At 38.9% G+C, this 26,510-nt stretch overlaps 1 protein-coding gene across 6 annotated transcripts in view; it reads right to left on the bottom strand.

Annotated features, from left to right (window-relative positions):
- MAP4K3 (mitogen-activated protein kinase kinase kinase kinase 3) overlaps positions 1 to 26,510 on the bottom strand; it is an 85,888-nt gene that overhangs the window by 44,485 nt on the left and 14,893 nt on the right. For 3 of the 6 annotated variants that reach the window (XM_050893152.1, XM_050893155.1, XM_050893154.1), the window contains exons 4-15: positions 21,192 to 21,256; positions 18,823 to 18,878; positions 15,032 to 15,079; positions 12,779 to 12,821; positions 12,050 to 12,122; positions 9,543 to 9,674; positions 9,185 to 9,247; positions 9,020 to 9,101; positions 8,808 to 8,918; positions 3,514 to 3,589; positions 2,972 to 3,030; positions 246 to 308 (exon numbers count right to left, since the gene is read on the bottom strand). In XM_050893152.1, the coding sequence (XP_050749109.1) occupies positions 246 to 308; positions 2,972 to 3,030; positions 3,514 to 3,589; positions 8,808 to 8,918; positions 9,020 to 9,101; positions 9,185 to 9,247; positions 9,543 to 9,674; positions 12,050 to 12,122; positions 12,779 to 12,821; positions 15,032 to 15,079; positions 18,823 to 18,878; positions 21,192 to 21,256 (871 nt within the window). The remainder of the gene's footprint in view (positions 1 to 245; positions 309 to 2,971; positions 3,031 to 3,513; positions 3,590 to 8,807; positions 8,919 to 9,019; positions 9,102 to 9,184; positions 9,248 to 9,542; positions 9,675 to 12,049; positions 12,123 to 12,778; positions 12,822 to 15,031; positions 15,080 to 18,822; positions 18,879 to 21,191; positions 21,257 to 26,510) is intronic. The other 3 variants (XM_050893153.1, XM_050893156.1, XM_050893157.1) reach the window with 2 other exon arrangements.

The following is a 26,510-nucleotide window of genomic DNA, read 5'->3' as shown; positions in this document are numbered from 1 at the left end:
ATACTGAGCCCCTTCTATAAAAGTGATACAACTAAACACAAATACAGGTTAGATACTTTCAATACTGCACATACTAAGAATTCCTTCCTACATTACAGAAATACACATATAGACTAATCCTTATACTGAATGGCTTTAACACAGATGAAAACGCCAGTACAACAACAGGACAAAACACAAGCTTTGAAAAACGAAAACAAAGACAAAACTAACACTGACAAAGAAAGGCATAAGATGAAAAATACCAGGTTAGATCTTGCAGTGTAGTATATTTCTTCTGAATTGTCCAAAAAATCGCTACTGTCAGGCTGTTCATTAGATAGAGATCAAGAAACTCAAGTTATTTACATTGTGACTGAAAGCCAGGTTTACATAAAGGGAAATCTTCTTGCTGAAAAAAAAGTTGTTAGTTGAAACTCAAACCACGTTAAGACAGTTCTGGGGATGGGGGTAAAACACAGCTAAGGGTATGGTCACATTACCAAACACTACCGAATCACACCAAAATAATGAATTATTTTTCATCACCTGAGCTGTGGTAATGAGCGACAAACTGCCTCAGTAAGAGGCAAGTATGTACCAGTTCAACATCTCGGTGCACTGCCAACAATAACTCATCATGTTGCAGTGGTCCAGTCCTTTGGCTTGTGCACTCATACCCATAAGTAAATAAGCATAAAGTTTAAGCATGCTTTAGTGAGACAGAAGCAAAAGGGTCAGAAGAACTGCTTTAATGAAAAGGGATCCACACTGTTATTGCTGGAGGAAGAGACAGGGATCTCTTGCTCCCACTTCCATTCAAAAGACTTTCTCTCTCAAAGGGTGCAGATCATTACAAACTTCTCCCTCAGCCTGCTTTGTGCTAAGGCTTTTTGCTAGAGCATCCATTCTTTGAATAGATCTTGTTTGCATTTGACATGCCAATTTAAATTGTCCATTTGTTCTATATCTAACAACAAAATATGGTTTTTATTTGGTCTCTAGACCCAACATCATCATTTTCAAAATCATAGTTCTGTTTTATCTGGAAAGGACATATCAGGTCTGCATGCTGCATTCTGATATAAGCAGTGGAGCAGTTCATTTCCCCCTTCAGAAAGATCCAAACAAGCAGTTATAGATCTTCCTTACAGACAGAGAGATGAGGCAAGTTCTTTGGACAGTCTTCAAATATACAAACTCCGACAGGAACAGACAATACTAAGAGACTTCCTTATCAGAAGAATTAATCTGGATCATTCAAGTTCCTTCTTGGAGCAGCAATAGCTTCTGAGATTCCAAAGTGCAAAGGTCCTGATTGCTAACACACAAGGTAGGAAAAGGCTCGATTCCTCCCTTCCGACAACACCTGCCGAAGTACTCTCAAAAGTTGTGCTTTAATCCCCGCAGAAAATCCCTCTCCCCAGTTTAGCAAGTCAGGTTCCTAAGGTGCAATGAAAACAGCCCTCTGCCCCATGAAGTTGTCCACTAACTGGTTTGTATAGTCAGTGACTGATAAAACAAGAAAGAAATGGAACAAGTAATGGCTTCCCCATTAACATCTTTTTGCAATTATGATTTTGTGTGTGTATAAATAAATAAATTATTAAGGAGCAAAAGCATTATAATTTGAACTATACGATGCTACCAATTGTATTTTCTTTATAATCCAGACAATGCAACAGGGAAGCAAAGCCAGGATAACTTGGAATCAGTTAAAAAATAATTTTGAGTTAACTGATGAGTTTATGGTAGAAACACTGACTTCATCACCATATTTAATAAACTTTTGTATAACCAGGGCTCCTAAATGATGTTGTCATGCAGTTATGTCAAGGTCCAAATTACATATCTGAAATAATTGCCTAAGTCCTACGTGTGATTTAGTGCCTATTCTCCATCTCAAACAGGCACCAGAAACTGCAGACTACCTGTCCAGCCAGTTGCTGAGGAGGAGCAAGGTTATGTACAACCTCATACACCCAAAGCCAGCTGACCCACTACCAAAGGACAAGGCACCAGGAAGGAGATTTTAGTACAACTACAGAGCAATACAAGGAAATGTGCTTCAGAAGTCCCACTCACATGTGGTTTGTAGACTATAGAAGAGGAAATACATTCCTAGGTACTCACCCTTCCCAAAACCAACTCAGAGCAAAGCTAACGTCCCTCCCACGTATGTACTAAGCCAACTTTTTCACCTTAACACCTGCCCTAGAAAAACAAAGAGAACACAGAAGTCTACAGTAAGGAAGCAAAGGAGTGTCTTTTTAATCCAGGAATGTGAGGAAACTGCCTAACTGCGCAAATGTGGAAAGCCAACAGTCTCCGTAGAAGAAAGGAAACTACTGCAATTGTGTGTGTGAGACAGCACAGACACCTTCTCCCTCACTGCTTGAGTTCTCATACCCCTTGTACTGATGGGTCCACAGGAAGAAAACATTGGCAATACACCTTTACAGAATAAGTCAACTGCCTGACTCAGCGTGGCTCAGGTGTGATGCAGGGCCACAGAAAGATTGTTTGCATGGGAAAATACCACCACCACAAAAATCCAATTTTTTAAAATGCATCATACCTCTTTCCTAGGCTCTCAATTTTATTATTTCCATTATCAATCATTGTCAATACAAGCACAAGGGACAGAAACATTTGAATACGTAAAGTAATGCTACAACTAAAAAAATAACTCAATAAATAAAGGGAATGATATACTTGGCAATGAGGTATAAAGGACAGAGGAAATCCACAAGACAAAGGGCTGTTGCTTAGCACATACATACCTGGCAGAGCCCACAAATAAGGGGTCTTGCTGCATATAGTGTAATGGCACCAAAAAAATTTAGGACCAATATGTTATGACTTGTCAGAAAAATCACTACCAGGTTTAGTAGTGCTAAGGAAGTACTCTACACATCTTGGATTTCTTCTCCTTCACAGATATCTGCAGGGAATAATGTGCAGAGCATAGCCCATACTGCTTGTTACTCACAAATTCATGATGTGGCTCTGTCTCTTTCCTCAAGGGTGGATCAAATTTTACTTGACCAACTAAAGAGGAGAAAAGGAAAACAAGAATTTAAGTTGGACTGTAATTAGACAAAATTTAGCTCCAAAGGCTAACAAAAAAGAAAAATCCAGTTTAATGAGTGTATCATATCCCCACTGATGGAAACTTCTGACACATGGACATACTGAACTTGTGCCTGCTAGAAACTAATGGACACAGAAAGTACTCTTTTATCAAAGGCAGCACAATCACCATTTGCCCCACCTACTCATTAGAAGGATCAGGAAAACGATTCAGCAAATAGGGCAGTGAAGTACCCTCTTTAGAGGAGCAATACAGCTGCAATTTATAGAAAAAACACATCCATTGTGTGAATTCACTCTTGGATCTGTTCTTCTGGTAGAATACTATATATCACTAAATATGTTTCTATGTATGTCAGATACCCAGAATACCAGTTGAAATAAGTGAATATCAATGATTATTTTAAGAATACTTCATGTTGTCACATTACACATGCTTACAGTTTATTTCAGAGCGTGTCTTTTCTTCTCTCACATTTCTACTTGTTGAATGAATTCTATGAGGCACTACAAGAGGCTAGAAGAGAAAAATAAAATACTTCAATACCAAAATATACTCACTTGAAAGCCAGTATTGTGTACCTAGTTTTGAGCAGGTTTCTTTAGCATAATATCAAAAAAGAAGAAAGAAGTCAAGTGGAAGCTAAAAATAAAGACTGCATGTATGGTTTTGTACATTAAAGTTAGAATTATTTGGAGACATTTTATCTGTAGAGTGTCTTCAACTTCAAGATAAGGGTTTTTAAAACACTGGATTTGAGCAAATAAAGACAACGCTGGCCAGCCTTTGTCTTGGCTCAGATAACATTTCCTTTTTGCGCCTTTCAGTCTAAGGGTATTGGTAGTTTCCAAAATAAGCAGTAAGACTAAATCTGACTTACTGGCAGCATTTACTTTGTTTAGATACCCCAATCATTTTCCCAGCTTCTAATCTAAACTGATTCCTAACAAGTCATCAGTTAGTTTCTTCAAGTAGTTGAGAAGTTAGTCTGAGATTTTCAGAGCTGAATAGAAGGGAGTATTCCTGGTACTCTTGTGCTGTGTGGCAAGAGCAATGCCATCATTTCTATAAATTCACCTTCATATTTATGTTCCACTTCTATTTTTTCCCTGGATTTCCATTTACTTCTCTATAGGATGAAGTGTCATGAACTTTAAGACTTGGCTTTCTTTTCTTTGCCCCTGTTGGATTTTCTCTCTTCCTTCTACATCCACTACTGCAGGTTCTCTTAGAAACTATAACTTCAGGTTTCTTAACAAGAGTAGAAGACCAGCTGACTGCTGTATACTATCAGGCCCCAAAATTAGCAACGTAAATCCTAAGTGTGCTCTCAGTATGTCCTCTGCAATGAAATCTTACTCAGAAAAAAAAAGTCCATTCTCCATGATGTTAGCCCAAGTAATCTCTGAAAAGCGCATGTCTGCTACGTTTCTGTGTTGACTATGTGGCAGCAAAACAATTTTTAATTAAAGCAATCTGACACAATAGAGTCAGAAATTTGATGCACTGGTATGTTAGCTTTGCTTTTATGTATACTAATTATAATCTTCACTTGGCAACTTTTGACTATGAAGTGATGACAGAGTCGGAGAACTTCAACTGCTGTACTATCACAAAGAGTCACGAATAGCTCAGCAACTCTGTTTATCCCTGAAATATTATCTGAAAGCATTATTTCCCTTCTCCCCTTTTCATCGCACACTACTTCCTTGCTTTATATTAGGATCCAACACATATGTACATAGTGTTTCACCTCCCATTTATGTTCACTTTGGTCTTTTTTGAAACTGGAGAGACTTACAGATTGTGGGTATGTATTTTCTCCCACGTATCTCACAGGCAGTTTTTCATTTCTTATAACTTATGCCAATCCTCCCCTTCCTCAGTTCTGGTTTGTCTATTGTGCATTCTTTTGAGTTTAAAAACAGTTTGCTATAGCTCAGTACATGTCTCAAGGTTTGATCTGGTTTTCTACTTCAGTACTTCAAACACTTTAAGTGCTAAAAGGTTACTTATTTATAATCTTTTGTTAGGAGGCATTGCCCAGTTGCACACTATGCGTGCGCATCTAATGCCAGCACCAGGAGCCCGACTGTAGTGGGGGTGGGATGTATTTTTGCCTTTGCAGCGATATTGTGCGAGTTCCTTGCATCCTGCCACAGATGTTTGTACTGCACAACAGGCAGAGCCTCCCCTTACACCACCTTCTCCATGACCAGAGAATTACTGGAAGGAGTCAAATCCTCATCTCTTCGTCATGAGGACAAAGTCCTCAAGTCACCTTGAAAGACCTATGCTGACAACAAACTGATACCAACAGCTGACATCTGAGCTGTGCAAGAGGACAAAGGAATGCAGGTTAACTTCCCAACACAAATGCCATTTGGGCACAATTTTAATTATATCAAGAGCAATCTTATCCCCAAAACTTAGTGTGTTAAGGATAAAACATGAGCACTTTCCTCTTTGCAACCTTTTCAGCTACTACCACATCCATCATGAGAGTCATTGTCACAGAAATGTGGTGAACAGGCAGTTGCCAACATCTCCAAAGGTTTATTCTCAAGGGAGTGAAAGCAGAGTCCCAAATGGAAATCCTGTCTTTGACCGAATGGGAAACCAAATGAGGTCCTCCATGAGTTGGAGTAGAGAAAAATACTCAAAATGTAAGTAACAGATATTGCTGCCAAATTAATAACAACTGTATCAAGGGGAGACTTTTCTGATTATACCCAAATAACCTGATTGCGTGTTTTTAGTTTTGTTTTTACACATTAAACATTTCACCTTTGTCTCAGTTTAGAATGATTTAAAGACGTAGTACTGCACTCCTCAAAGAGGTGGCAAATTCACATCTTAATTTCTATCTCTCCCACACAACTCTGCAGACTATCCAAACAGTAACAGATAGCATCCCCATAAAAGCAGCACAGGCCAGGTGAAGAGCTGTCACCACAGCGGGCAGCAGACTTGCCTTCAAAGACCACCGATAGCCAGAAAAGCTCTCTAGCCTCCAAAAAAAACCCCCAAAAAAACCAAAAACCACAACCCACAAACCCCCACCAAAAAGCCCCAAAACAAAAACACCACCACCCCCCAACAACCAAAACTCCAAACAAACTGGGGACCAGGTCTGAAGCTCAAGATTCTCAGCAGTGTTGTTTGTACCATGTTATGTTGTACCATGTTACGTTGCTTCTTTCAATTTTTGATAGATACATTCAGGTGTAGGATAGGTGCATTCAAGTACAGGAGCGGTCAATCCCCAAGTCTGGATTAACATCTCCAGCTATCTCTATGAGCAGGCAGGTATTGGAGCAAGTTCAACCATGTATAAAAGGAGCATGTACACTTCTTATTCCCTTTGGTTTATTATAGGAAAGACCGCAATGCCAACCACTGCTTTGCCTGGGGCAGGATTCTTCATCTGAAATACAGACCTTGGTCAAGATGCATCGAGTAATTCATTATCACTTGCTTTATTTACAGAGGTGGGTTCTAGACTTGCTTATTACAAAATACAGTGTTTTCCCAAGCGTCACTATCGATCTCATTCTGCAGGTGGATTAAATGCCTCAATAGAAAATTATCTGGCAACATGGTTAGGGGAGAAATGAGAAGAGACATCTAAGTTGTCTATCCAATGAAAATGATCCAGCACTGCAGGTAACGGTGTTTGAAGCTCACTGGAGAGCTCAAGGCCATGTGATGAATAATGATGCAGAAGTATCATTATGCCTAGCACAGAAGCCCACAAATGCAGCAGGAAACCCCCAGCAACATAAGATAAACAACAAATGAACTAACATCTGAAAAAATGCGTGTCAAAAGACATGCAAGCAGCTTGCTTGTCCTCCGTACTGTCAGCCAGCCTAGCTCCTTTATAAATGACGAAAATATGCATATTATCTGATCGCTGCTGTGAGGTTGTTTCCTCTTCATTTTCTCCCCAGACAAGGCATAGCTTTTTCCTCTGATACCACACTTCATTATGGAATAACTGATAAGTAATACACTAGACAACAGAAGAGCCTTCTTAATGCTAAGCCAGAAGGGACATAAAAGAGTGAACACTCTTTTGAAAGCTACAAGTAACTGCCAATAAAATGTGTACTGAAGTGACTCCATACAGGAAGAGAGATTCTCCACCTGAGTGGCCCAAAACGAAGGTCAAAATTGTTTCTGAAAAGATAAACCAGTGACACGGGGGAATGGCACATCAGGGTTTCAGTACAATTTCCAGGAAAACAAGGAAGACTCGCAGGGCAAGCTACTCTGATCTGAGCAGCTCACTCACACGAAGCACACTTAAAACAGCTACCTTCCTTCTTATGACAGCTCATGAAAGCTTCAGTTTTCTAGTTTCTACAGAAATACCACTTTAACAGGCCTCAGAGCTCTCTATCATCACTGAACAGACAAGAGAACTAAAGGATGCCTGATCCTTAGAGCTTATAGTGAGGAGATTGAGTTCCTCAGTGCTGTCTCCATCACGAATAAGACACCTTCCTCTTAACACTGACATGAAAGTCAACCACATTAAGGGTTTTCTTGTGTGTTTAACTTCCCTAAATATTTTTTTTAACAGAAAAATTTACTAAGTGTGCCCCACTATTTGCAATTGCTTTTAAAAGCACTGACTATTCAATCCTTATGCCTTCCTCTCCTTCCCTCCCATTTAGGAAATACATAAACATTGCACTCTACAATACAAAAAAGATCTATTTCACTTTGGCTTCTTTCCATATTTATTTATTTCAGCTTCTAAGTAAGATAGACTTGGTGCATGTCAACTTGTCTTTGCTGTTGCAGAAGGTAAAAGCTCATTTAACTTGTAAAATCTAAAAATTAGTATCTTAAAGTAGTTGCTCCTTTTAAGCTTATTTTCCTTTGAAGGCATTTTTAGACTAGTTTATCCATAAAAAAAGTAGAACACAAATATGCAATTAATGAATCAATGGCATTTGTGTTGAAAGGATTCATTTTTTTCCCCCAAAAAGAGATCATCAGTTAGGTAACTGTAAACATTTGGGAAGTCTTCCCTAACATACAGTTAAGTACAAAGACAGGATGCAGTAACAGAATATCTGTTTTCTCTTATTTATGAAACACTTCAGTCCTGTGCTGTTTATCATCTTACATAAGCATGTTATTTTTTCCCCAGCTGTTAAAGCAGAAAATCAGAAACTTTGCCTTTGACAAAACCATAAGTGAAATCAAGTTTCAGAGTATTCTAAGATAGAAAATATAACCTGAAAGAAACACATAGCAAACCATTTGACAAAAACAACTACAGGATCATTCTCTTCTTCTCATAAGAAAGTAAATTAGGAACAAAAGAACAAGTTCACAGAAGTATAAAATTATTTTTATGAATACTTTCTTTGCAGATGAATGAAAACATAATGCCACAAAGAAACAGAAAGCAGAACACATGACAGAACTCAGAACTGGAGAAGTAGTCCACATTTACTGTTGCAAAATTGTTGAGGGACAACAATAAACAAAATTTTAAAATGTTTACATCTCTTTCTCTTTGAGCTTCTCTCCCCCAAATATAATGAATTTTGGTAAGTGCCTGTACATGTGACAGAGCAGCCCAATCAAAAGTAAAAGCCACTCTTGAGACTGTTCCCAGATCAAAAAACATTCTGTGGCTCAATAAATCGTAATAATTTAGTTTTGTCAGCAAACGAAAACTTAATCTGATTCTATGGTTAAAACATATCCCTACCTCAGGATCATCATCATCAAAATCATGGTAAGTGGAATGATCAGGATTATTCATTTTATCCAAAAGTTCAATAGCAAGACTTCGATTTAATGGTTGCGTAACAAAAGGATGCTGAAAGACAGAAGGAAAAACACATATTAAAATTCCAATCGCTCATATTAAGCATATTTTAATTTTATAACTTTAAAAAAATCCCATACACAAATTTATACCTGTAGTAACTTTTCAGCTGTAGGTCTTTTTTTAGGATTTTTTGTAAGTGCCATTTTCACAAAATGATGGAAACTATTGGACCTGTAAAATCAAGTGGTAAACATTAGAATCAATTGCCCAGTGAAAGACATGATCATTATCTACTGAAACAGAAAAGTACTTACCATTTCATTTTGTCCTTTAATTTAGGAGGCTGGAAGTTGCTTTTCGTCATTAAAAAAAGTGCTCTGAAAAAACCAACAGTATTTCTGTGGTTTACATTGCAATACATATGAGATGAACTATTAAATAAATTATTTAGTTGGTAGGAATAAGTCCATCAGTTTAAGAGATGCTACCAGGACAACATTACACATTTATGCCCCAAAAAGAGTTGTTACAATTTCTATCATGTACATTCAGAACACTTACAACCCAACATCCTTGCAGTACTCCCAAACACCACAAGCACACATAGCCACTACTCCAAATGGATTACTTACGAAGCTGTATTTACACACCAAGCTTTAACACCTTACTAACCTCATTGGATGTAGGTCAAACATTGGAGGTTGAAGCTCAGCAAGCTCTATAGCAGTTATTCCAACTGCCCACAGATCACAGAGCTGGTTATAGCCACCTTTTCTTTCTACTGCAGCAACTTCTGGCGCCATCCTAAAGGGTAAAAGACATTTTTAGATAAACTTCTTGCCACAAATCAAACATTTTTCTGTACGCAGCAGTTTACTACTCTTTTCCCTAAAGCTCTCAATCTATAAGCTCACAGCATATACACTTATACATGTGGATATATATACACATGTGAGTGTGTTTGTGTAAGAAGTTATGTAATGTATGCATTAAGTTTTCCTCAATCATCTTCTAGTAACTAATAGGCAGTTTCCAAAACAATTATTTAGCAGTAAGTGAATGAAACCAATCTGTCTTAGACTTTTTTGCAGGCACACAACAAACTACCACTCAACAACCAAAGAGCCTAAGGTATAATTATTCAACTACAGTAAAATCCAAACAATGTCCAAATTCACACATTGCCCCAGAAAGTGATCAGCTGACTCTGAAGAGAAGAATTCTAACAAAAAAAAAAAGTAACAAAATGTCAGCTTTCTTGTATCCTGAAAGCACGAGACCTGAATACTCATTGTCACCTCTGCACCAAGCACTCCTTGCTTGCAAAGTCTGCCTTACTGTAATGTCAGAAGACCTCATTTAAGTTAACAAAGTAGTTTCACATCCTCAGGTGGCAAAAATTAAACAAACATGACTGACACAAATAGGAACACCTAAAGAAAACAATTCACTAGGCGTTGTCACGTGTTTTGAACAGCCAAAGTGAATTATGGATCTGATTGTCCTACATAGTCATATCAGATGGCAAACATATTAATAGTGTTTAGCTTTGAACTTTATTAGTCCAGATCACCTGAAAAGTAGCAGTGGAACAGGAGATGTAACTCAATATAGGTAAGACAGATGAATGTCACTTAATGAGTGCTCCAGTAAAGCAGCATGTGGCATCTCAAGTGATGCATTATTTAAACACAGACATCCTTATCTGTAGATCTGAAAACATCATCAGGTTTGGTGGTACAACTTATTTTAAGTTTGCATAGTTTAACTATCTTTACATAAATTTCTTCGAGAGTTCATAAAAAATCCCAATCACTCTAAATCAAAAAGGAGAGAGTTACCAAGGTAGAGGGGGAACATGGGTTAACTTTAGAAAGACATGGAGGAGGAGCACAAGGGTAAATAGGGTTACTAGAACTAAAGACACTGCACAGCAGTTTTGCCTTTCATTTTTCTCCCATCCCAGCACCATAGCCTTACCTGCCCATACACCTCTAATGATCACTAGAATCTTCACACTGCCTGTTTCCAACTAAATTTTCTTCTCCATGATCTCAACAATTTTGCTTCCTTGCTTCTCCTCTCAAATCTACGAGCAGCTTTGCAAAGAAAAATGGATGCTTTTCATCAGCATTTAACCTATGTAATGTGTCAAAGTTATTGTTTAAGGTTATGACACATCATTTGATAAGCCTGGCACAATGTCGAAGTTACACAATGATACAGGCCAGGACTAAAGTCACCCAGACATCTTAGGAAAGAGACACAAACCAATTACACAATCATGACTGATGGGTGTTTGTGTTATTCTGAAAGGGAAGTGAATCCATGCCTTGGCATGACTTATGCTGCAGAAGAATGCTAAAAATGCTGTGCTTGACTATTTAAAGACTGAATACTTGAACGTAGGGGTTTTTTTTTCATTATATACATTTTTATCTTGTACCTACTATGCTGTCAGACAACAGAATTTTTAATATCTTTCTGGGAAACATACAACAAAAGTGCTATTTTACAGTGAAGAATGTGTGTCATTTACTTCAAGTAGAAAAGGGAACAACCACTTCCAGTACAAAGAGGAGAAAATAAAATGCTGAACTTCAGAAAAGATAAATTATGCAAACTAGTTTACTGAGGGAAGAATAAAGATGCAGTACGAATAGAATAGAAATGTACGTTTGAATTCAATCAATTTAGGCAAATGGGGGGGGAAGAAAATGGCTTAGAGGAAACATTTCACAAATTACAAAAGAATCTGTGGAGACAAACAAATGAAACTCATTATCAAATGAAGAGTTGCAGAAAAGATGTATCTAGGGTGGATGGGAAGAAACATAACACCAAAATGGAAAATCAGGGAAGAAAACAAAAATTTAAGACCAGAGTTAAAAACAAGCAAAATTGTTGATAGTTTTTAAGTTTGACTAAATTGATACATTAGTCAACAGTGATAGCAGCACACAGACAGTCTTTCAAATTTTCAGAGCATTAGAGCATTTTCTCTGATACTCAGCTAATTCAGGATTTAGCATAAGTAATACAGATACGATCACTAGAAAGTCTGACACAGCCTTTAGTGATTAGTCTACCCAGAAAGTGACTAGCATGCTTTTATCACAATTTTTCAACAGTATTATATATGTCACTATTATATTAATGGCCAAGTAAAACACAGTTACCAATATGGGGTGCCAATGAATGATTTCCTTTTAGCAATTGTAGCTGTTATCTGTGCAGATACTCCAAAATCAGCTATTAAAAAAAGGCAAAGACAAAACAACAGTTAATAATGGATTTGATATAATTAATTGTTAATGAACACAAGTTTGGCTTCCCCACTGTAAGAGTTTCTTAAATATACTGGAAATATTTAACAAAAAATAAATTGCAAAAGCAAATAATGGAAACTTGGTGTATCTCAGATACCATCGGTCAGCTCCTCTTTGTCGCCTGCCAAATATGCAGGCTGCACACAAACATGCCCCTCATCAACACAAGAACAAACAGGCTAGCACAGAAGTCCTAACAGTTACATGCAGTGTTTTAATATCATAAAATACATCATTTAGTATTTTCCAAGAGATTCTTTCAGATAACCTTTCAAGGTACATTTCACATTTAAGCACTCTGGATGGTATATTTTATTAAAAATTTATAAAAACCTGTAATTTGAATTTTACCTCCCCCTTACAACATCAGAAAGTCTTTTACCTCAGTGTTCCTAAACTACTCCAATTACTCCTCAGACACTAATTGGATGGTGCAGTTAGACATTAGCAGCAAGAGAAAAAGACTTTTGATATTCACTAATTCCTTACATGAACCATTACATCATTAAACAAAGTACAGAAGACTGCTTCTTAGAGCACATAAAAATCTGTTAATAACACTAAATTGTATTAACTCACCTAATTTTACATGTCCATTATCCGTTAAAAGAATGTTTGCTCCCTTCAAAAAAAGTAAGCATACTTGAATTAAAACATGCAGATTCCTCTGATACTATATTAAAAAAAAAAATTATGTGAGATCTTATGGCAAACGAGGGGCCAAAGACAAACCAAGGATTGTGTGTTCAAGAAATCTGCAGCCTTACCAAGGAAACGTTTGTGAAATTATCAAGTTGCCATTCTGTTATATAAAGAAACTCTGATTTCTCAGAGAAACCCGTCACAGGGTTTCTCATTAATTTTTAGTTTAGTACTCTTTATCCTATGGTACTAGAGAGTTTCCACTGTACACAAAACCCCTCTCAAAAAGCAGAATATGATGATTTGCCTATGCTGACGAATTCTTACTTTTTTCTATTTACACTGACTGAAAAGAAATAGGAACTGTAAAGGTCAAAGTGGAAGTAATTTGATTTTATTTTCATATGTAGGAGCTGGTTTTGTCTTGTTTGAGAGCCATAATAGTTATAATTATAGCCTTAAGGACCTGCCTTGATATTCAAGTGTTTAGCAAAACTATTTCTGTCCTTACACAACAGAGATTCTGTTAGTGCTAGATTTGAAGAGTTTGCTGTTGTGTGGCTGTATGTACCACTCACTTCAGTTCAATAATCCGAACTAACCTGAAGCGGTAGTTGGTACCATAAAATTATGACATAAAAGGACTGAGAACAAACCTGATCTGAAAACTGAAACCAGGTACTGGTTGAGTTGAGCGAAGGCTGGAGGCTGGCTAAACAGCTCCAAATGTCAGCACTGCCCATAAACTAGATGGAAAGGCAGCACAGATGGGCCTCCAAAAAACTATGTTTTTACAGACTATGGCTTTTCACAGAGAAGGAAAAGTCAGGCCTGCAGTAAAATGCAGCTTACTTTGGCAAACGTCACACAAGTATAGTTAATGAGCCTTATAAACGGAGCTTGGTAAATAGTGTGACAGTCCAGTTAACATGCTCTTGACCTTGTTCACCTTTAAGACTAACAGGACAGATACTCTAAATACATAACTTAGCTACTGAGGGAAGCAAACATAATTCAACAGTCAAGAGATCTGCAGATGAAGATAGTATTCTTCCATGCTCATGAGAACAGCTTTTTAAAAAAAAAAAAAAAAAAAAAACCAAAAAAACCAACTCAGTGTAAGCACTGTAAGCATTTTTTATCAGCACAGTTCTGTTTAGAAACAAGTATCTATGCACTGTATCCTTATAAGCATCATTTTGGATTCTAAAAAGTATAATTAAAAATGTTTAGTTTTTGTGTCTAAAGTAATCTTTCATTCAGAAATTATTTTTCTGATTGCTCAAAACCCAAATATCTTTCCACAGTCAATGAGAACAACTTGGAATCAGGTTGCATTCAGGCATCTACAGTTGAAGCTACTATGTACACTGCATCCCTAGTCTGAAAAAAACCAAACCAATCAACCAAAACCAATCCCACACACAACACAAAGGAATATGATAATTTACTGTCAGATTTCCAGTAGGAAGCCTGCCAAGCTTAAGCTGCAGTCTGAGCAAGGAAGAGTTTGGAAAGGCAAAGAGTAGGTAGTAAAACTCCAGGGACAAAAAGTCAACAGGAAGCACCAGAAGGAAACTGCAACAGAGAGTGTAAGAGTCTGAACAAGCCACCTTTGACAGAGCTTTGTTGAGATGAAGGTTTAAATAAGTCAGTATTAAGAGCCTGATTTGCAGTACCCTCTCTAATTTTAGCACGTGAGGGAGTGGACAGAAGTCTCCAAGAACCACACAGAACAGCAGCCACTGCCCTGCAATCTGCTCACCAAGAAAAGAAACAAGAAGCCAAAGCAACAGCTCTGCTCACTAGCTGGTTCAAAGAGAAGGGTATGTCAAGCTTCCTGGAAAGGTGTGGGAAAGACCAAACCTTCCCTTTTGCACAGCGCACACTCTTACAGCCATCTGAACACAAGTTGCTCTGGACACTAGCTGATGCCTAAATTTTACAGCACTGGTCTAAATAAATAGTATGTTTGGCTCCAATTAAAAGAACAAACTATTTCCATGCATGCATTATAAAGAAAGATTTTTTTTTTCTTCCCTTGGGTGGAAAATTTTATTTTATTCTAATAGATAGAAAACCCCTACATATTTAAAAATATCCCCAAAATTGATACTTAACAGTAAAAACCCATCAGAGGTGATGTAGCCTATTTTAAAAACACCAAAATTCCCTTCAGTTTTTGCTTACCTTTATATCTCTGTGCATTTTTCCTTTACTGTGAAGATAATATAGTCCCTGCATAAAATATTTAGATAATAATTTAGTCCAATATTTTTCATTTTATATACATTTCTTACTTAACTACCAGACATATTTAGGATCCAATTCAATCATCTAAATGACCCACTGACTGAAGAACATTCTTATATTTCAGTGTATCCAAACTGCATTTGCAAATTCAGTATATGTAGTAGCATAATATCTAAAACACAGGATACATGGAAAGAATACCAGCCACCACATCTATTGTAAGAAAAGCATTCCCCGACCAAGTTTTCCTCTGGATATGGTAAATGTCACCTTTCAGATCAAGTTAATTACTTTTAAGTTGCCTAACAGTCTTCTATTCAGCAGTCAGATCACTGGATACCTCGTGCAGTTATCTCCTATATCATTACACACTTCAATTAAGTCTAGAAGCATACTAGCAGGCAGCGCTTCAGGTCTAACACAGGAGTTCAACTCTAATTCATGGATTTCTGCAGAAGCATTAGGCTGTCTTTCTGTCTCGATGACAGTATCAAAGCATTTTAGGACTCAACATGAGTTAGAAACTTTAAATTCTGGAAGAATTCTGTGAAACCGATTTCCTGCATGACAAATCACAGAGCACGTCACTTCTGACATTCCAGGCTTATCTCAAATTCTCTTCCAGGGGTAAAACAACATGTCAACATCTTCCTTGCTCTGCAGTCATGAACCTCCATAAAGACTACATTTTCATGTGAGATACCCATGTCAAGTCAGAAATTTTTTTTTGCCAGCTCATGCAAGACATCACAGAATTGACTGCAAAAACACATTAGGATTGTTTTCAATTATCAGCATTTTCATGGATGGTCCTAAATATACCAACAGGAAAAATGAGGAAACAATTACTTACATGACTTGGTACTTGAGATTTTCAAGTGAACAACATTGTACAGATAGACAACAGTACCACTGAAGAAACAGTTTTAGGGTATTTTTTTGTCAGTTCATGAAAACCTGAACACAATGTAGCTCGAGTGCTAATCAGTTATGAAATTCAATTCCTTAAATAAACTAAAGAAGAAAAAAAACCCCACTCACAGATGTTTTAACCTCCTTCTCTGGGGAAATGACTAACAATACCCAGTTGGTCCAATGGTTTTTCAGAGTCTGCACTGCAGGCATGCGTGCAGACCCAAAAATTGTACTCGATTTGCTTTTGGTACAGAGCATCTACCTGACCGTTGCAACAACTTGCATTAGCTAGAAGAGTCCCATGTACACTCCTTGCATTTAAATCTCTGGATGCTACTGGCACAGAAAGCCCAACAACTCACTCATTTTTACCATTGCCCTGGAAGAATTTGAGGTCACCATTTTCAAAACTGAATGCTTGGAGGCAGGTACTTTAAAGGACCTATATTTTCAGGATCAGTCTCACTGATTCCAACCAGAACTGATAGCGAGTGCTTTTTGAAAACAGACCATTTAATGGGCTTCTAAATATGGAGATCGAACGCTAACTTTAGGCATTTAAGTGAAACTCCAGATTTATGGAAACTGATGGCAAAATTAACGTTGGACAAATTACTTTTATGGATGGACAGATGGCCTATATTCTCAGGCTTTTTATTAGGAAAAGTGACTGCTGCATTATAAGCTACAACAAGATATCAGAAACTATATACATTATATTTGGCCAGAGCGTTATCAGCATGTATTTACAGACAACTTTAAAATATACAAAAATGGGTCCATTGATAACAGAAAATACATACAAAGTAGGAAGTTTCCTTCTCACAAGCAATTAACACATATTAACCAAGAAATCTTCCCACAGAGTAAGTAATGATTTTATAAATTCCATTCTAGACTATTGAAACACTCCTCCATACTCTGAGAAGATTATGGATTCGATGGATGGACTATTCAGTGGATAAGGAATTGGCTGGATGGTTGTATCCAGAGAGTAGTGGTCAACAGCTCAATGTCTGGATGGAGATCAGTGACAAGTGGTGTCCCTCATGGGTCTGTATTGGGACCAGTAGTGTTTAATATCTTCATCAATGACATAGACAGTGGGATTGAGTGCACCCTCAGCAAATTTGCAGATGGCACCAAGCTGAGTGGTGCGGTTGACACGCCTGAGGGATGGGATGCCATCCAGAGGGACCTGGACAAGCTCGAGAAGTGGGCCCACGTGAACCTCATGAGATTCAACAAGACCAAGTGCAAGGTTCTGCACCTGGATTGGGGCAACCCCTGGTATCAATACAGGCTGGGGGATGAAGGGATTGAGAGCAGCCCTGCCAAGAAGGACTTGGGGGTACTGGTGGATGAAAAGCTGGACATGAGCCATCAATGTGCGCTCGCAGCCCAGAAAGCGAAACATATCCTGGGCTGCATCAAAAGAAGCATGGCCAGCAGGGTCAAGGGAGGTGATTCTGCCCCTCTACTCTGCTCTGGTGAGACCCCACCTGGAGCACTGCGTCCAGCTCTGGAGTGCTCAATACAAGAAAAACATGGACCTGTTGGAGCAGGTCCAGAGGAGGGCCATGAAAACAATCAGAGGGATGGAACATCTCTCCTATGAAGAAAGGCTGAGAGAGTTGGGGTTGTTCAGCCTGGAGAAGAGAAGGCTCCAGGGAGACCTTATTGCGGCCTTTCAGTACATAAAGGGGGCTTACAAGAAAGATGGAGACAAACTTTTTAGTAGGGCCTGTTGCAATAGGACAAGGGGTAATGGTTTTAAACTAAGAGAGGGTAGATTCAGACTAGATATAAGGAAGAAATTTTTTACAATGAGGGTGGTGAAACACTGGAACAGGTTGCCCAGAGAGGTGGTGAATGCCCCATCCCTGGAAACATTCAAGGTCAGGCTGGGATGGGGCTCTGAGCAACCTGATCTAGTTGAAGATGTCCCTGCTCATTGCAGGGGGGTTGGACTAGATGACGTTTAAAGGTCCCTTCCAACCCAAACCATTCTACGATTCGACAAGAACAAAAGGGTTTAAAGGTTCAAAACCCAAAACCCTCCTAGATGTCACATAAGGCTTCACAGTAAGGAAAAAAAAAAATCCACGTCCTGTAAGTCAGAAGCCAGCAATCTCTGGCATACCATAGGGAGATAGTAAGCAGCGTGCAAGGGAGCTGGCTCAGGGACAGAGCTATCCTGAGAGAGTGTTTGAGACAGGCAGCAATTCTCATCTGATGGCATTCAGCAGATTTGCATTCACTAGAAGCCAAGAACTGCTGTCTCACATGGAAGCCAGACATCCACCAAAAAAGCCATTTCTGACTAAGTTTTACTGGTGAACTGAACCTTTAATTTAGGAAAGAAAAATGAAAGCTAGTATACCCATGAGGAGAGGCTGAGTGACCTTAACTTGAACTTCTCAAGTACACAGGCAATTTTTTCTTCTTATTGGCACAGATCAACTGATATGCAAAACTGAGTCTTTAAATTTTCCTTCAAATTTGCAATAACTAATTTGTACCACAAATATGGATTAAGAAATACGCTGCTTCCTCTCTTAAAAAAAAACAAAACAACTTAACAGCAGAAAGATGATGACAGTTTTCTTGAAACGATCCAGGATAATTTGAGGTTATGCAATTATACAAATCAGTTATAGGCTATAACACAGGACCCTCTCAAATGTCTGAGAAAAATGCTAAGCCATCCAAACACTGTACTTCCATGGCATCACATGCATCTGTAGCTTTTATTTTCAGCTTTTAATACTTTTACATTAAAAGTCAACCACAAGAACCCGAGAACACACTACCTGTAGTGTTTCTCTGCTAACATAGGCAATCTGCTGTTCTGAAAGTGGTCCGGTCACTGAAATGGAAGGGAAAAAAAAATAATTCTCAAAATCAGGTAAGATACTGCCCGTTCCAAACCCATACCTCAATTACTTCCATTCACACTGATAGGATCTTACACTAGAAGTCTCAAAGTAAATGTGTTAAGACTTTCCCCCAGATTGAGCATCCCAAAGACCATCAAATGTTTTTTTAAACTCAAAAATGTCTAGTCCATTGGAATGGCAACTACTAACTCCCTCCATAAGTAATCTCAAAGTAATTAGGAGAAAAAGAAACAGAAGCAGTGATTTAAGCACAACTCCTTCCCCTGCACAAACCCATTGTGTCCTTCTATGCAGGGCTGGACTTCCAAACCAGTGACTCAGAGCTGCAGCAAACTCCACTCAGTCCCCTTTGAGCCCTAGGACATTTCTTCTACCCTTTGCAACCTGCTCTCTCCTTCCATCCTTCCCGCTGCCATGCAACCTGCTCTCTCTTCCCTGCAGCCATGCGACCTGCTCTCTACAGCTTCTCAACCCTTTTCTGCATGAGCTACCAGCACTGTTGCTCCTGGGCCTGCCACACCATGCACCTTCTCAAACTCTCCTTCTGAGCAGGCTCAGCAGCTTCCCAAGGGAAGAAGGAGTCTTCCTCTCCCTCCAGGGTCCCACTTCACTCAAGTCTCTTAAAGGAAAACAATTAAGTTCTGAACAAATACGTAAACCAAACACTGAACAGCAAGCAAGGAATGGCCTGTGACTTGTCCCCAATCACTGGACTTTGATCCTGAAATTAAAGGGTTTTAAGACCAGGAAATACAGTCCTCACTGCAAGCTTCTCAGGTTTTGCAGAGAAAACAAACAGAAAAGTTGGATAGATTTCTCAAAGGAAACTGAAGGAGTATGGAGTTAAAAATGAAATAAGATTCAAGCACCTAACTGCTTAGCTTCTACAAAACCCACAACCATAATATAAATTAGTATCATGCAATATATATCTTCAAAATGGGTCTAGATGCATCTTCCCTTTTCTGAAAGAAAAGCTCCAAACCCACATAAAACTAAATATATTACCACCCAGAGTACATATTTCTAGGCATGTATGTTTATTTTGAGAAATTTGATTCTGATTAGCTTAAATGACTTAAGATTACAGAGGCCTATAGTTCAATTGCAATAAGACCCTTTGGAACATAATTAAGATCAGAAAAGAACCTTCCACTCTAACTACTGGCAGAGAAGCCAAAAATCAGCTGCAACAGGAAACCACTCCTGTAAGACATCTGTTCAGGCATTTATGTGGCATGAGCTCATTTCCTACTCTACAGGTGTTCCCCATAACAAAGCCTATTAGACACGATGCTTTTATCAACACTAGCAAAGATGTAAAGGATCAACAATGCCATGCTCAAATGACTACGCCATGAGCATGGTGTGAACTTGTGAATTGGTGCTTTGTTTTAATTGCACTCAAGTTAAATGTAAAAAGGTATACAAGCTGTTTACACACAAGAGAAGGATGTGAAGATCCTAACACGTAAAATCTTCACAATTTAGAATATGGACGGATTTCCTGTCTGAAAAACATCACCTGAGAACCACAGAGCCATTACTCACTCACAGCATACTCCTTTCCTAAGCAAGTCTTAATTCCAGGGTAACAAAATCCCTCAAACCCAATTTTTGTCTCTTGAAAACTAGCAATCAACTGACTGATCCTCTCTTTATGCAACAGATTCACACACGCCCCTTGTTTCTTTGACCACTCATTGCACCTAAACATAAAGCAAATATATAGGCCACCTTTGCCTTTCACATCATGCATCCAGCATTTAAAAAAAAAAAAAAAAAAAAAAAAAAAAGACCCTTGTGGCACTGCTGCTATACAAACATACAAAAGATCACTGTCTACAAAGGACAAGAGCATCCATGCTAATCAATCCACTTATCTGGGTATCTGTAGGCAGTGGTATAGATTATACTAAAGCAAAGTTCAAAAGCTCAGAAACAAAATGGCTATGAAGTAAGACAGCACGTCAAGATATAATTTTTTTATTTTTACAATACAATATTGTCTAATTTTACAGCCTTTGAAAAGTAGTGATGGGTATACGAGCTACTGAAGGAAATAACTTCTGCTGCTCAAAAAACCCCCACTACAGCTAATTTTGTTTAAAAAAACCAAACCCAACCAATTATGTAAATACATAAGCTAAAATTGACCTTCAATGGATTATTATAGATACTAAATTTAGGATTCCTCCTCTCTGATTCCAAAACACTGTAATCATCTGCATTTTTGAAAATAAGCTTTACTTAGATTTTAAGGAATTACAGTCTTGACGTACCATGATAAATATCCTGTAGAGAGCCACCTCCACAAAACTCCATGCAAATCCATAGCTTGTCTCGTCTAAAAAGTGAACAAAACCATTCATTAGCTGTCAGATTTGAAAACAGTGCCTATAAAAGATAAGTCAGAGGACTCAAACATTATAAAGCACAACATAGCAAGCTCTGTATTATGAAAAGTACAAGTCAAATTATGTGATACTTCACTGTCAAAATAGTAACTAATGAAATACCCAAAATATTCCAGGGTTTACTGGAGTAATAGAAACAGTATCAGTGAAACATTGTCCTGGTTTTGGCTAGGACAGAGTTAATTTTCTTCCTAGTAGCTGGTATAGTGCTGTGTTTTGGATTTAGTAGGAAAAAGAATGTTGATAACACACTGATGGTTTTAGTTGTTGCTAAGTAGTGTTTATACTAAGACAAGGATTTTTCAGCTTCTCGTGCCCAGCCAGCAAGAAGGCTGGAGGGGCACAAGAAGCTGGGAGGGGACACCATCAGGACAGCTGACCCAAACTGGCCAAAGAGCTATTCCATACCATATGACATCAAGCCCAGTATATAAACTGGGGGGAGTTAACTGGGAGGGGGGATCGCGGCTCGGGAACTAACTGGGCATCGGTCAACGAGTGGTGAGCAATTGCATTGTGCACCACTTGCTTTGTATAGTTTAATTCTTTTAGTATTACTATTGTCATATTATTATTATCATTATCATTGTTTTTCATTCCTTTCTGTCCTATTAAACTGTCTTTATCTCAACTCACGAGGTTTTTTTCCTGATTCTCTCCCCCATCCCAGGGGTGGGGGGGCAGTGAGCGAGCAGCTGCGTGGTGCTTAGCTGCCGGCTGGGGCTAAACCACGACAAACATGCACACTGATTTTTGTTCAATATCTACTATGAAAATGAAATACATTTTTACTGAGAGCAGAGAGAAAACAGATGTGGGTTCTTATTTATTCCTCATTTTCACTTCTCCTCCACTTTTTTCAGAGCAGAGGCGTTAACACAAAAAAAAACCCCACCAAACAAAAAGCCTGAGGGATATCTCTCAGCTCAATTTCTTTCACAAGTGGAGTGAAACTCTAGTGCTTTAGTCAAAGCTAGGCAGAGCGGAGCCCATGCTGTGGATAAGTGCCTTCTCAGATGAAGTCTTTTCCCTCAAAAGTACCTATGGATATTTTTGGTGGCAGGGGTCAGAGGGTAGTTCTTTAGATTCCTCTTACTAAGGGAATCAATTCAGTTTGACCCACTATACCTCCATAAAAGGTGCCTTCCAAGAATAGACAATGGGCTGAAGAATTCAAAGGTATCTTCTATTATGGACACTAAATTCTATTTTCACTTAGTAATTTTCACTGGTAAGACAGATGTACCATCTGTGGCTGCAGAAAGGCATTTTGGAAAGCAGAAAATCTGGGACTTGCCTAGTCATTCCTGGTCATCAAAACATGCAGGAAAGAAAAATCACATACAACCACCTTAGGGCAGACTGGGACACAGGACAACCAAAGGAAAGACTAATGATTGTTCTCCAGCTTCCCCATGACCCCTGGTCTTGGGTTTCTTGATTCATAAGGCTCTGTTAGAATAGCTGAGACACTCCTGTGGGCAATGCCAACATTCGTGGAAGTGTTTTGCAAGGCAATGGTGTAAGTGCTGAGCTTATCCCCTGAGCTGCAAGTTGCAAGTATTTCTGACCAGCAGGTAACAGCTAGAATAGCTGCTGTTCCAAGGAAGAACTGTCTTTCTTGGATCTCCTCCCCTTTTATGTCCATAGTCCCCATGGTCCTTAAAGCTACGCCCCAGATGCTTCCTCTAGTGGTGGGAAAGGTATTGTTCAGGCATTACAGAGGTTTTAAGCAACGGAAGTCCCTGGCTGTAAACTCCATACATTTCTAGGGGTTTATTAAAGCATTGCTTGAAATAATATGAAGGCTTTCCACTGAAATAACTGATCAAAGTCAGACACAGAAGCAATGTGACTACCTGTGAAAGAAAACAGAATTAGCAATGTCAGCAGGACAACATGATTGAGAAAGCAGCACTGAAGAGACAGACATCTCCAAGTCCCTTGTTTATTCCCCACAATGGTGCAGGACTCAGACAGGGACACTTTTGGGGGCACTGGGCTCATGAAATCCACTCTTTCCCATGTAGCTGCATCCTGTTTGATGCCAACAGCAGCAGCAGTGTGGAAGTGGGGAAAAAGCCAGGACAACCCCAGCAGCCTTGGGACAGCAGCAGAGCACCCACAAAGCAAGAGACATGAAGTAGGTAAGTGCTGTAAATTCACACCTTCCCTTACTGGGCATTAACTTCCCAGTGTGGAAAAGCCTTACAGAAAAGGAAAAAAACATAAGAGGATCAAAAGAGGAGACTGTATTTCTAATTCGCTATCTAGCCTTTTATTACTGTGCCTAAGTGCTTTGAGACAGGTGAAGATCCATGTAATCAACAGTAACAGTGTACACAGTTGTGTCTGCAGAGCATATGGCAAGCACAGCAAACAAAACAGAGACCTGATCAACAGTACCATTTAGTGCCTGCAACTTAACATCTGGGCTAACAACAAGGCAGGAATTTGTCTGAAAAATCCATAGTAAACAGAAGAAAAGCATGGGGAACAATACGCTGGTAAGTGCCAAGTATAGGATGATGGTATTTTTCTTATTGTTCTTAGCATTGAAAGATACTTGGAAAACAAAAGGTCAGACAATGAGAGGCCTCAAAGACAGCCATTCAATTGCCCAGACAAAAGAGAAGTACTACACCAAAGAAAGGGGAGGGGACCAAGCAAGAGCACAAGAGAGTGCCAAAATAGATACTGTATTTGCCAAAATTTAATTCTGGGTCTACAAAGGTATATTGAGACAAGAGGAAAACTGTTTTTTAAAGAAAAAGCACCCCCAGCCTTAATACAGCATCATGAGAAGAGGCACCATTTCAATCTAAAAATTTTAAAGAAAGTTGAATGCAACAATAATATTTGTTCACAGTGTGTTTTCACATGAAATCTTAAAAAGTCATCAGAAGCAGCTTTTTATTAGTTATACTAAGCAATCTGTTCCCACTATGACTAGTTAAAAGAAGCAGCTGGTAAGACAACTGGATACATTTGTCAGTGCTTCTACAATGCAAATAATCTCACCTCCAGAAACAATCACCAATGGAATGTCACATTCTGGTCAGAAGTTCTTATGTTAGAAAAACAACTCGGGGTAACTTCAACAGCACTGCAGAGCCCTAGCCCTCCCCTCTGCCATTCCTCACTTATTTCTTTCTTCTAAATTTGTCTTCTGAAAAGATTTATAACAATTTCAGTTTTGTGGAGCACACCAGACAATGTCACACATCAAGAAAAATGTCAACACAACTTCCTTCCCAGTACTGCAGACAGGTACAAATAAAGTCATCACATGCAATGGAGGACATCTTAACGTACAAAAATGTGCTCTCTTCCCAAACAAAGGCAGGCTTTGAGGTTGCGAGGAAGATTAAGGGGGTCTGACAGGAGGGTGGGACACTATGTGGTCCCAGCCACACAACTTTCAGAATATGCAACATCCATTTAAGAAGCCTAGTCACCATAACACGGAGCTTCCAAATACTGCCTTTAGGAGATAACAAGATCCCTTGCCAACTTTACCACCTGAAAATCTGTAAGCTGCTGTCAAACAGACCAGTAACTCCACAAATTCTCAAAAAAATTTTAACACGACTTTGGGGTATGTAGCGTAGAATTGACTGTTCATGCACAAGAAAAAGCCTGCCAGTACTGCACAGAATGGAAGTAACACACAATTTAGGTTAACCTTCAAATTAACCTTAAACATTCAAAACTGAAGCGCAGACACTCCTAGTTTGGAATACCAAGTCCCTACATGCACACATACTCTATCTGTATGCACACCCACACAAACTTACACATAATGCAGCTCACAGACCAGCTCGGCGTTAAAAAAGCATTCAGGCTGCCAAGACAAGCACCCTTCAAGGTACGGGATGCCAGAACAGCATGGCTTGTTGATTTTATCTTCAGACTTTGATCCCTTCCTGCACATGTATACACGATAATGCAAGCAGTACACAATCACACACTCCCAGACTCGCTCAGTGTAGCATGCAGATGGTGTTCATTTAACGGGCTAGTCAATGGCTTGCTTTCCTCTTTGTTCTCATACTTTCAGTGCATTTCCACTTTATCTTATTCTGAAAATACATTTGCTCTTGGAAACTTCCTTCATGCTCCACACTAAACTATGTCTGTGAAGTACTAATACGACCAGTTTTTCCACTACAGACATTTGAAATGACTATAAAGCGAACACAATTCAAAACAGATTCTATCCACTTGAATCACATCTGTCAGCATGCAATACTTTCACTCATCAGACAAAAGCTAACAAGATACTCATACTGAGAAGGATGGAATGAACCTCACCAGTGATAAAACATGGTTTCATTGAGCGTCCAGGGCTATTCAGGACACTGAATACAAGAGGCAGGGAGAAGAAACTCCTCAGGACAGCATTAGTCAGTTGAGCTTCTGCATGAGACCTCTCCTTCTCCTCTAGCATTTATTGCCAGGACTTTATCTCTTCCCCAACACTGCCTCCAAGTTCTGGCACACTCAACCTGTCCAATTTCAGTTTGCTCCAACCACGCAGACGTTCAGCATCAAGGTCACTAAGAGCACTACAAAGCGCTCCACACTTGCCATGTCAACATCCTGTCCGAGCTCACCCCAGAGCAAAACAAGGAACACTCAACAACAGCTAAGCAAGCCAGGAGGGAGCACGTGTTAGCTCTTCTGTAGCACTGCAAACATGCACCAAACCAGACACTGCTGGCTAGGAAAGAGTAACTGGGATTTCCTAAGCTCTAGCTGATCTAGAATAAAAGTAAAAGAAATGCAGTATTTCAGAAGATAACTTGGTGAAATTTGAAAGGATTTTTGAAAGGAAAAGATGCACTCCAAATACAAGAGCCAAATTTTGTCATACATTCCTGCTTCAAAGATGGTAATTTTTTGTTGAAAGGCTTTCATGTATCAAGATTTTTCATGTGAAAATACCACCCATATCTTCCCACTGCCAATCCAAAAGCACTTGGCCTATATTGCTGAAAAGCTTTTGGCTGCAGCAGACAGCCATTATGGAAAATTTCAGCTCAAGCTGCTGAAGTCTAGTACACGTATGAGTAACTCAACTTGGCATCTTCCCATTATGAACAGGGTCTAGAAACCTTCACAACATGCAGAGCTACCATGTCCTACCTATATTGTCCCCAAGCAGACAGAAGATATGTGAAT

The sequence above is a fragment of the Gymnogyps californianus genome, chromosome 3 (assembly GCF_018139145.2).
Source record: "Gymnogyps californianus isolate 813 chromosome 3, ASM1813914v2, whole genome shotgun sequence".
Lineage (NCBI taxonomy): Eukaryota > Metazoa > Chordata > Aves > Accipitriformes > Cathartidae > Gymnogyps > Gymnogyps californianus.
This window is presented reverse-complemented; position numbering and strand designations above follow the sequence as displayed.